The sequence below is a fragment of the Delphinapterus leucas genome, chromosome 3 (assembly GCF_059928025.1).
Source record: "Delphinapterus leucas isolate spDelLeu-1000000601 "Yukka" chromosome 3, BTC_Dleu_Yukka2, whole genome shotgun sequence".
NCBI classification, from domain to species: Eukaryota; Metazoa; Chordata; class Mammalia; order Artiodactyla; family Monodontidae; genus Delphinapterus; species Delphinapterus leucas.
This window is the reverse complement of record NC_143131.1, coordinates 93,148,773-93,161,095: the sequence shown is the minus strand read 5'-3', so window position 1 is coordinate 93,161,095 and position 12,323 is coordinate 93,148,773. Positions and strand designations below refer to the sequence as shown.

At 44.4% G+C, this 12,323-nt stretch overlaps 1 protein-coding gene across 1 annotated transcript in view; it reads right to left on the bottom strand.

Moving 5' to 3' along the window:
- REEP5 (receptor accessory protein 5) overlaps nt 1-1,407 on the bottom strand; it is a 50,280-nt gene extending 48,873 nt beyond the window's left edge. Inside the window, exons 1-2 of the mRNA XM_022591296.3 lie at nt 1,152-1,407; nt 383-476 (exon numbers count right to left, since the gene is read on the bottom strand). Coding sequence (XP_022447004.2) covers nt 383-476; nt 1,152-1,269 — 212 coding nt within the window. The 5' untranslated portion in view covers nt 1,270-1,407. The remainder of the gene's footprint in view (nt 1-382; nt 477-1,151) is intronic.
- Nucleotides 1,408-12,323: the final 10,916 nt, after the last annotated feature.

Sequence of the window (12,323 nt, the reverse complement as noted above, 5' to 3'; positions counted from 1 at the left end):
TGATGGGGATTTACTGTGTACATAAATATAAGGTGAAATACACACTGAAATAATTATTAGGGAGAAAGAATCGGCTCTCTGTACCCATTGAGAGCGTCTCACCAGTAAAGGTCGACTTTGCTCTGCCTTTCATTTGTGCAGCTGTTAGAAGGCATACACTCCGCCAGTTTAACCTGATGAAATATACATTTCGGCTAGTCATCGGGAGATCAGGTGTCAAGGTAAAGCTCTAAAATATGTAACCTTAAGCAGTCAGTTACTACTCTTTGGTCCTCTGACCACTCTCCCAGGGAAATGGGGATGGTACAGCAACCAGAACAGCTCTGGATGGGGGAAGGGGAGTGAAGGGGAGGAAGGGACGGTTGCAGGGGGAGCCACTTACGAGACGTAGGCTGGGTAACCAAATCCTATCAGGTTGCAGAGGAGAGAGGCTCCATAACCGAACACCAGGTACAAAGCCACCAGCCCGATGACACCTGCAGACACGAGGAGGGAAGTGGGTCGGGTGGCACACAGGCGCTCCAGCCGGGCAGCCCCCGCCAACACCGCAAAGCTTGGCCCGTTCTAGGCACTGGAGAAAAACCGCACCGAGGCTGGGCCCGCGCCTTCTCAGGGCTTTGCCTTTGGTCTGGGGATACTGGCAGGCCGCACCTTTGTGCCCTTCCTTCCCCCGTCCCTCCCGCAAGGGGCCCCACGCCACGCTGCGCACCAGCTGCAGGAGCCCCGCTTCCTTCCCGGAGGGTCTGGGCAGGCCGGGATTCCGGCGCCTGCCCGCAGCCCCTCCCGTCCCGCGCCCAACTCCGCGGAGGGTCTGGCTGGGACCCGGTACTCCGCCACGGGGACCGCGCTCCCTCCAGCAGGGACCCCGCCACTCGGCGTCAGCTCTGCGCTCGGCCACAGGCACACGACACTGGGCCGCAGGGCAGACACGTCAGCGCCGGCCGGTCCCCGGCCCCACGTCCCGGGCGCCCCGCCACCGGGCCGCCCCGGGCGAGGTCTCTGGTCCTTGGCCTGTCCAGGCGGCCACTTCTGTCCCCGACGACGCCACTCACCCCCGTCTGTCACCGAGCCCGTGGTCCCAGCTGCGATACGACAGCCGCTCCCGGGCCGGGCAAGCGGCGGGATCCCGCGGGCCGCAGCCCCACACTCACCGAGGGCCATGTAGCTCCGGTTCACGCCGGTCTTGGCCTCGAGCTTGGCCAAGATGTCAGTCATGCAGTTCTTCTGGTGAAGGAACTGGTCGAACCTCTGCCTCATGGCTGCAGACATGGCGGGGACCGTCGCGCCGCCGCCTGGGACTGCTCCTGGTGCCGGGTGGCCGCAGAGCGAGGTGACTGGGGCGGCGCCGAGCGGGGCTGGAGGCGGACGATTCCCGAGTCCCTCCGCTCGCGCCCCGCAGCCCCCCTCCTCGCCCCGCCCAGCCGCGCCGCCCCCTCTCCCTCCCGCGGTCCGCGGTGAGCGCCACACCCTCGGTGGCGGCGCTAGCAGCCGCTGCTCACTGCTGGGCGGCCGCCCACTGCCTCTGTTAACTGGGTAGAAAGAGGGTGGTGAGTCTTGTGAGGTCCCTTTGGAAATCGTACTCGAAAGGAGGGGGCAGGCGGCCTTGTTGCTCCCACCTAAAAAGTAGCGGGACTGGTTTGATGTACCTACCCTGTTCTGCTAAACCTGCTGAGACGTTTTAAATCTAGAAATTGAAATGCTCGACCATCCTGAAAGAACTCTTTGGTTGCAGACCTACTTTTCCTTTCGTTGTCAGTACTCGGCATAGTTCTTCTCACTTACAGATAGGAGTCTTTTTGAAAAGACCCTTGAAGAAACTTAACACACCCTCCTCTGGGGACACCATTTCCAAGAAAGGCCTGCCCTACACCGCTTAAACCATTTCATGGTGGGCTTGGCGTTTGCTTGGTCTCTGATACCATGGAAAGTTTTCCAGACCCCGGCCGCGAAGTCAGTAGTGCGCGCTTGCCTGCAAGCAAAATTACCCTGCAGAAGGTAATTCCAAATCTTTGGGCAGAACTTCACTTTGCTTCCTTCAGAATGTCGTGCTCATGCTCCTCCTCCACCTAAACTTAGGCTCTTGTTACCGCTCGCCCGTATTATTTCAGGAAACTCCCTTTGAAAGTATTCTTTCTTACTCCTGTGATCTGCACCCTGCTGCAGAGTTTTCCTGGTTGCTTAAGCTTGAAAGGCTCTCCGTTCCCTACAGACCAGAGCTCCCATTCCTTAGTATAGCATTCACTGGCCCTGTGCACAGACTTGCCCCAACATTCTCTCTTTGTCCTGTGCAACCCCTCTGCTCTTTCAAATTGACTTTACAGTACTGCCTTACACTTCGGTGAAAAGCTACCTTGCCCACTCTTAGCCTTTTCCTTTTGTGCTAATTCTCCTTTCTCTTTTCTTCCCCAGATCTTAGCTCAATTCTCTCAGTAGTCCCATGACCATCCAGGCAAATCAGTGACCAAATTAAATTTTTTTTAAAAAAGTAAATAAGCCAATAATAGGATTACTGTGATAGCCTCCCCGCTGAGGTGTCCATTTCTGTCTTTGTACCTACAGGCAATTCTCAGTGTGGCAGCCAACTGGAATTATTTTTAAAATGTGACTCAAGTTGTGCTGTCTTTTTGCTCTTAACCCTCCAGTAGCTTCCCATCTGCTGGCCTCAAGGTCATAGATGATATGTGTGGTTCATCCTTCTCCCTTCTAATTTCATCTCCTATTGCCTGCTTCCTTGCTGTGCCTCAAACAAGCTGAGCCCACTCCTGCCCCTGGGCTTTTACTTTTTTGCTGTCTCAGTGGCTCTCAAACAGCAGTGATTTTGTCCCCCACAGGACATATGGCAATGTCTGGAGACATCTTTGGTTGTCGGATGAGTGGTGACAACTGGGGTAGCAGATGTTACTCGCCACTACTAGCATCTAGTAGGGATGCTGCTAAACATCCTGCAATGCACAGGTCAGTCCCCCCCCACCGCCCACCCCCGCAAAGAAGAATAATCCAGCCCCAAATGTCAGTAGTGCTGAAGTGGGGAAACCCTTCTCTATCTAAAAGCTCCAGATAAGCACTTAACTGTCTCCTCCCATTCGTCAGGTCCTTGATCAAATGACAAATTTGTGAGGCCCTCTCTGATCCAGAATTGCAACCCCCAATGCTCTCTAGCCACTGTCTTGCTTTATTTTGCTCTATAACACATTACTGTCTGATATTCTATGTGTTCTATTTGTATTTTTTTTCTTTCCCCACTAAATTATGAGATCCACAAACGTGGGTATTTTTGCATGTTTTGATGATACCTGTGTCTCAAACACGTAGAACAGTGCCTGGTACTTAATAGGTGTTCAAACTCTTTGATGAATTGACGAATATCTAACATACATTGTACTACTCAGTATTCTATGTGTTACATGTACTAATTCACTTAATCCTCACAACAGCATGGTGTAGATACTATCTGTTTTATCCTCATTTAAGGGAGGGAAATGAGGTATGCCAGGGCCTCAAAATTGATAAATGTCAGAGCTAGAATTCAGACAGGACTCTTACCCCCTGCTGATACGGGTTAAATTGTGTCCCCTGCAAAATGGATAAGTTGGAGTTAAAACCCCTACCTTATTTGGAGGTAGGGTCTTTATAGAGGTAATCAAGTTAAAATGAGGTTATTAGGGTAGACTCTAATCCAATATGACTGGGTCCTTATAAAATGGGGAAATTTGGATGCAGAGACAGACACACATAGAGGGAAGATGATCTGAAGACACAAAGGGAGAAGCCAGCCATCTACCAGCCAAGGAGAGAGGCCTTCCCTCACAGCCCTCAAATAAAACCAACCCTGCTGACACCTTGATCTTGGACATCTGGCTTCCAGAACTGTGAGACAATACATTTCTTTTATTTAAGGCAGTTTGTGGTACTTTGTTACGGCAGCCGTAGCTAGTACAACTGGCTACGAGGATAACTGAATTTTGAACTTTTTAACCAGTTGTGTGTTTGTATAATTTCCTACTAAGTGAGTACAGTAATTATTCATTTGGTTGGAAGTCAGTGTCATGTTTTTGAGAACTTCAAATGATTCACAGTTTGATAGTGTTATCTTTTTTAAGCCAAGGAACAACATCTTTCAAGTTAGGTATTCAAATCAGCCTAGATTTTTATGACTACGTTTCATATAGTGTCAACACACTATGCGTGAAGTATTTGGAAACATACCATTCATTTGGACTTCTTTTGTATAAATATTGCTCCCTTCCCAGTTTTCTGTGAAGTTAGCTTCCAAATTTTTTCTTTCCTCCGTCATTCTAACACTGGCAAGATGAGGCAGCAAGGTAAGGCGTAGTGTGTGTGTGGAGCACAGACTCTGGATCCAGCCTGTACAGATGAAATCCCAGCTCCACCATTTAGCTGTGTGACTTTGGGCAAGTTACATAAGCTCTCTGTTCCTCTGTTCCCTCATCTGCAAAATAGGGGTGACAATAGAACCTATTTCATAGGGTTATCATGATGATTGAATGAGTTGCTATTTGTAAAGTTTTTGGAAGAGTGCCTGTTGCAAAATAAGTGTTGGTTAAGTATATACATTTTTTTCTTTTCTTTTTTTTTGGCTTCTGGGATCTTTAGTTCCCTGACCAGGGATCGAAACCATACCTCCTGTGGTGGAAGCATGGCGTCTTAACCACTGGACTGCCAGGGAAGTCCCTCTTAAATAATTTAAGAAAGAAGAAGAAAAAACACAGCTAGATGCTAAAATTGAGATAGAGGAGTACATAGTTCTTGCCTTTAGGAAATGACAGTAAGGTTGGGGAGTGTGGGACCCTTAGCCCATTCAGGCACCACTACAAAGCTTAGACTCTTTCAGAGCTAAGAAAAAAGATGCAGAAGATAAGAGCTCAGACTTGGATCTCAAACCATTCACCTACTCGTGTTTATGGAGTATATCCTAGGTACCAGACGCTGTTAGACCTGGGAAGCAGACAGACCAGGTCTCTGCCTGGAAGGCGATGGAGCAGGCTGGCCTGAAGCCCTCTGACTTTGGCAGTTCCTAAGAAGGAAGTCAAACCAACTCGGGATGATGCAAATGCTATTACTCTACCCTTTCCTGAGCTAGGGAAGAAATTTCTGCCTGAGACCTATGATCAGGTCACTTTTGTTCTCCACAAACTGTTTCTTCAGGTTAAGATAATCTCTTAACCACTTGAAGTCATTAACATATTTTTGTTCTAACTCTCATGTATGTTAGGAAGAAGCTGTAGGGCATAGTTTGCCAGATAATCTTTGTTACCCTCCCCCCACCCCGCATATGGAGGGGGGACCCTGGCTTTTATTGGAGCCTGGCACCCATGAGGTAGCCAGCCTTCTGAGTCAGGAGACCCTCTGACCCTGTGGACACAGCCCTGTTGGACACACCCCTCCTCCCTCTGCTGGAGGAGGCTAGTGGCAACATGTCATAGAAATAAAAAGAGGAAAAGACGAAGTAAACAAAACCTGAGGCACAGACGACAGGAGGGAAATGCAGAGGCTATTAATATAACTGAAGAAAGAGTATTAAAAGAAATAAAATGTGAAAATAACCATGCTTCATTGAATACATTTGAATTACATTTTGTTTGCCTCATTTGTCTTATTCTTAAACATTTTCTACTGAAAATATGGACAAAGCATTTTATTGTGTTTCCATGTATCAAACAAGAAGTTGAATTTTAGAAAATTACTGCTCACAATTGAGAATAAATCAACCTGGGAATAACCTATTGTTTAGCAAAAGATTTTTGTTCTGAAATTAAATATATGCCATTGCTATTGCCCATAAATCTAGAGATTATCACCAGGTATAAAATGGCCGTCCATTTTTCTCATAGTCCCTGCACAGGAGACAAATAGAAAATAAGTCACTGGTAGGTTGTTTCTCTATGTTCAAGACCATTTAGTCCAGTTCTGGACAAACCATGGCATTTGGATTCCATACTGAGATTGTCCACTGACCCTGGGGTCTGGTTCCAGCCACAGAGAGCAATCCAGATTCGCCTCATAGCCTATAGGGTGGTGTGCATTTTTTGCTTTTCTTTCCATGTAGGAGAAGGAGGAGAAAGATTCGGACAATTTTGTGCACTTCCCTTTGTGACTAGGCATCAGGAAAATGTACTTAACTTGAATAAAGGAAGCAAGCAGTTGTATCAGTTTCTTGTGGCTGCTGTGACAAACTACCACAAACTTGGTGGCTTAAAACAACACAACCTTGTTGTCTTACAATTCTTTATGTCAGAATTCTGAAACACGTCTCCCTGGGCTAAAACCAACATGTTGTCAGCAAGGCTACATTCCTTTCTGGAGGCTCAGGGGAAGATCTGTATTTTGGCTCATTTTGGGTTTTTGGCAAAATTCAGGCTCTTGTGGTTGTAGGACTGAGGTTGCCATTTCCTTCCTCATCTTCAAAGCCATTAGCAGTCGGTCAAATCCCTCTCATACTTCAAATTTCTCTTCCTTTTTCTTCCATCTCATCTCTCTGACCCATCTTCCTTCCACTTTCATTTTTAGGGTCTCATGTGATTATGTTGGGTCCACCCAGATCATCTAGGGTAATCTTCCTATTTTAAGGTCCATAACCTTAATAAGATCTGCAAAGTCCCTTTTGCCTTGTAAGGGGACATAGTCACAAGTTCTGGATAGTACAGCATGGACATTTTCAGGGGGGTCATTATTCTGCCTGACGCACCAGCCATACATGGAAGGTCCAAAACCAGCCTCAAGGTCCCTAGAAAGAATGAATATGTTAAGATCAATGAGCTGGTGTAGCTCTTTTATTCACACTGAGGGCCCACCCAGGACATGGCAAAGGTCCTGAAGCAGACGCCCTGGGTTACTAGCTGCAAAATCTTAGGAAAGTTCTCAAACTCCAAAAAGCCCCACTTTCCTTGGTCTATAAAATGAAGGTAATGTTAGTATCTACCAGCTGTAGCCTGAATGTTTGTGTCCTCCCCAAATCCATATGTTGAAACCTAATCCCAAATGTGGTGGTATTTGGAGATGGGGTCTTTGGAAGGTAATTAGATCATGAGGGTGGAGGCCTCATGAATGGGACTAGTACCCTTGTAAAAGATGCTCCAGAGAGCTCTCTCGCCCCTTCCATCATGCAAGGACACAGAGAGAACATGGCAGTCCATGAACCAGGAAGTCAGCTCTCACCAGATACCAGATCTGGCAGCTCCTTGATCTTGGATTTCCTAGCCTCCAGAGCTGTGAGAAATAAATGTTTGTTGTTTAAGTCACCCAGTCTATTTTTGTTATAGCAGTCCAAATGGACTAATATAATACCTCATAGGGTTGTTGAGACAAATGGCATACTTCATCTAAAGCACTCCTTAGGGCTTCCCTGGTGGCGCAGTGGTTGAGAGTCCGCCTGCCGATGCAGGGGACATGGGTTCGTGCCCCGGTCCAGGAGGATCCCACGTGCCGCGGAGCAGCTGGGCCCGCGAGCCATGGCTGCAGAGCCTGTGTGTCCGGAGCCTGTGCTCCACAACGGGAGAGGCCACAGCAGTGAGAGGCCCGCGTACCACAAAAACAAAAACAAAAACAAAAATAAAGCACTCCTTAGAGTGCCTAGCCTCACGAGTGCTGGCGCTAATCTGAAAGATTCATACATACGTGAAGTATCATAAGAGTCGATACTTGAAATTCCTGTCTTGTCTCATCCCTTTGATTCCAGTATCTGCTATCTGTGAAAATAAAAATACTCTAGAAGAAATAAGAGCATATTTTCATCAGCAATTATGGGAAAGAGGAAGGAAAACAAAAATTTTTACTGAGCACCTATTTCGTGTTAGCGATTTGTGTCCATGAAGGATCTAAGAGCATATTTTAATAGAGTGAAGGCACCGGGTGCTTGAGGATTTAAAAAGTAGGCTTTCTCCAGGTACACAATAGTGAAACCAAGTTGCTAATTTCCTATTGCGTTTAGGACCCTTTGACTAATCAGTGGCCAAAGGAAATGGACTCGCCAGGCCTGCACAGATGCGAACAAGGAACAAGGAACGCATGCCCGGTCAGGTCAAGCTGTCCTCTGACACACAGCAAGCTGATGTATGCAGCTCTTTATCACTTAACAGTCTCCAAATGCTTCCTCTCTCTCCTTGGGCCCTGTCTTTCATCCTTTTTTGGATGGGTTTTAGCCCAAGATCCTCCAGCTCTTGGACATCATTCATGCTGTGACCACACTCATTGACTCAAGAACATGCCTCTTCCTTAAAATACGTAAATAACTTTTGCTTTATTATGAGGTCTGCTGTGCACTTAGGAGAGGATGACTTGATCATGTAGCCTTTTGCTTATTATCCAGGATGGTCTCTCTAAAATCAATGCTGATGTAGATTTATAACTAGTTAGTATTGAGGGGTTTGGAATAAGATTTGGGAGTACAGGCTGGATTTTTTTGTCACTTATGTTTCTAAGAACTCCTTACCTATCGACCACCGAAAGAAAAACTCTCTGCTGAAAGTGAGAATGTATTAGTATAAAAAATTATGATGTACGTACACTGCCTCCAAAAAACATCACCTGTTGTGTGTATCATCTTAATCAGCTTTACACAATTTACTGAAAGTCACAGCGTTGAGACTTTTGATGATCATTCTTAGGCAAACAGTTTGAACTTGGCAACATTAGTCATTACAGCTGTAACTTATAATTTTGTACAATTGTCATGAAATTTATGTTTAGCACAGTACACCAAGTCTACATCACCTGAATATTTGGTATGTTTATAACACAGTGACATATGAAATGGATTAAAGGAGGAGTTTCCATTTCTGGATTTTGGGCGAGTGTGGTTACTTACAGCATATGTCTTTAACATGTAGGAGGACCTTTATGCTTAGATTGCTTGATATCAAGTTCACAACTTTAATGTTAATGCCATGATTTGGTTAGATACAGATATCTTAAATAAGCCACAAAAGACTTGAGTGCAAAATTAAGTGGAGGATAGGCAGTCATCTTGATAAGCGAAAATAAAAACATTGGCTCAATTTCAGAGTAATCTATTTAATATAATTTTTTATAGTTACCTCAAATTACTTTTTCCAATTTGTATTAATTCAGAGGAGAATAAAGAAAAGAATCAACTTAGCCTGAAGACCTGCATCAGTTTATAGAGTATGATTTCTTTTCACTTGCCTTAGGTTACATCCCCACTGACAGAGGAAAGTGGAGAGTTAAGCAAAAATCTTTGGATTTTACTGCTAAAAATTATATGAACAATAACTTGGTGTAGACAGCCCCATGCTATGGCCTTTTAACAGAGAAAAATTGGACATGGGTAGATTTTTCAGGATGACTTAGAATGGTCAGTGCTGTTTTTGTCAAGTATAGAAAATATTCCAGAATATACTCCTCCACCCTTGAAGTCACTTTCCATTAATATTAGACCTAACTATTTAGATTTAATTTGCTAAAGGTTTCAGACTCATTTTCAGAAGGCTACTGAATCATCAGTACTTAATATTCATTCATTCAACATTTATTTACTGAGCATCTACTATCTGCTAGGCACTGAATATACACCAGAAACCAAGATAGATGAGGTCCAAGCTTTATGTATCTCAAAATATTTGATATCTATCAGTGAGAATTTGAAAGAAACTTTAATATCTTAACCCAATACTTATGTTTTTCTTCACTAAAGAGAAAACTATTATCAAGGTCAAGAAACTTCTCCACTTGACCATTATGTGGTATCATTTGTTCATTCTTTACCAGCCACCCTCTACTCTGCTAGCAGCAAATCCTTTCCAACTCCATCAGCTTTTCTCTCCCCCTTTCCCCAGATCCAACAGGAGTTGGGGGAGTAGCGACTTCACGGATGAATCATCATTATTCCACATTACATAATAAATTCCTAAGTGCTAATAGTGGAAAAAACTAAACAAGGGGGAAAGATCCATTGTTTATCCCCCATCTTCCAGTCTCCCAATACTTCCCTAGTGGGGTCAGTTGTGAAATGATCAGACCCGTGAGGAGTGGGAGGGAGAGATAATCATTGACCTGACCAAGCACCTTATGTTAATAATCTCCTTTTATTCTGTAGGGAGACATTTCCAACTGTATAAACAGACATATTATTGTTTTACCTTAATGCAAAATGTGTTGGCAATTAGAAATTTTTTGTTATACCAGTGAACTAATATCTGTTAACAATGAGATTCTGGCATCCTATCCCACTTGAGTAATTCTGAGGAAAGGAAGCCAGAATAGCAGAGTCACCCCAAAATAGCCTGAGACTACAGCTTTGGGCAGGACAACCCAAAGCCAAAATTGTGAGGTGAGCAGAGCTATTTATTCACTGACTCATCTGTTTTACGCATATCTATATAGTGGCTTTGATGTGCTAAGCATTGTTCTTGAAGGTGAATAAGATGCACTTCCTGCCCAAAGAAATTTATAAATTTTAGCTTTCCTCTCCTGACCTTTCTTTTTTAACCTCTGTACCTCCCCCATATGTCCAGTATCCTAGTACTTCTTGTTCTTTGCTCTCTTTATTCTCTCCTGTTGTCAAAAGCTCTTCTTAATTAGCTACAAGTTGAGAATAAATTGATTGTTAATTCACACTATTGTGTAAAAGACTGTAATGGCTAAATTCATTGTATTCTACTATCTTTCTCAGAGGTGTTTGCATTGTCAGAGAAAGGAATTCCTTAATTTGAAGCAGTGACATTAACGGTAGAGCTCTAGACATTAGTGAAGCAATAATGGAGCCTTTCTCCCCTTAATGTATGTAATTTCCCAAGGTCCACCATAAATGAATAAGGCTAGTCCTGACTTTGAGTCCTGAATGATCAGTTCACTTTTTGATATGAATCCTAGTAAACCAAGCTGGCTACAGTTTTTTGTGCTAGTACAATTAAACCAAAATCTTTTAGATATTAAAGCACATTTCTCCTTTCATCTATAATTAAAGTTCTCACAACTTTTAATTTTTTTAATAAATTTATTTTATTTATTTATTTTTGGCTGCGTTGGGTCTTCGTTGCTGCGTGTGGGCTTTCTCTAGTTGCTTCGAGCTACTCTTCGTTGCAGTGCACGGGCTTCTCATTGCGGTGGCTTATCCTGCTGTGGAGCACAGTCTCTAGGTGCACCGGCTCAGTAGTTGTGGCACATGGGCTCAGTAGTTGTGGCGCACAGGCTTAATTGCTCTGTTGCATGAGGGAACTTCCCAGACCACGGCTCTAACCCACATCCTTTGCATTGGCAAGCGGATTCTTAACTACTGCACCACCAAGGAAGCCCAGTTTTCATGACTTTTAAAGGTAGTTTTCTCTATTATGCACTTACTCATTCAATAAATTCTGTTGAATGCCTGTAAAATGCCAGTCGTACTATCAAGCAGAAATAAAAATTCCCATTGGCATTAATAACACAAAGCATAAAATAGATAAACACAAATTTGACAAGATATTGTTGGACATTTTAAAAATATTTATTTAGGCTGCTCTGGGTCTTAGTTGCAGCACGTGGGATCTTAGTTGCGGCATACGGACTTCTTAGTTGTGGCATATGGACTCTTAGTTTGCGGCATGCATGTGGGATCTGGTTCCCTGACCAGGGATCGAACCTGGGCCCCCTGCATTGGGAGCACGGAGTCTTACCCACTGGACCACAAGGGAAGTCCCTGATGGACATATTTAAAGAAAACTACATAACTTGACTGAGGAACATAAAAGCCTTGAGACGTATTCAATATTATAAATGTGTCAGCTCTTCCCAAATATATCCATAAGTTTAACACAATCCCAACATTTTGGATTTGACAAAATGATTCTAAATTTCACCAGTAAGGATAAGCATGCAAAAATAACTAGTAACATTCAAAAAAAGAAAAATATGCGGAGAGACTGTCTTATCAGGTATATAGCTACAGTAATTAAAGCCATGCATCCTGGTGCAAGAATGGACAAATGGGGCTTCCCTGGTGGCGCAGTGTTTGAGAATCTGCCTGCCAATGCAGGGGACACGGGTTCGAGCCCTGGTCTGGGAAGATCCCACGTGTCGCGGAGCAACTAGGCCCGTGAGCCACAACTACTGAGCCTGCGCGTCTGGAGCTTGTGCTCCACAACAAGAGAGGCCGCGACAGTGAGAGGCCTGCGCACTGCGATGAAGAGTGGCCCCCACTTGCCGCAACTAGAGAAAGCCCTCGCACAGAAACAAAGACCCAACACAGCCAAAAATAAATAAATAAAAAAAAAATAAAGAATGGACAAATGAGAGAAATAAAACAACATGTAGACAGACAACAATATATACGTAAAAGTAACATGTGAAAAAAAGCGGAGGGGAGGACT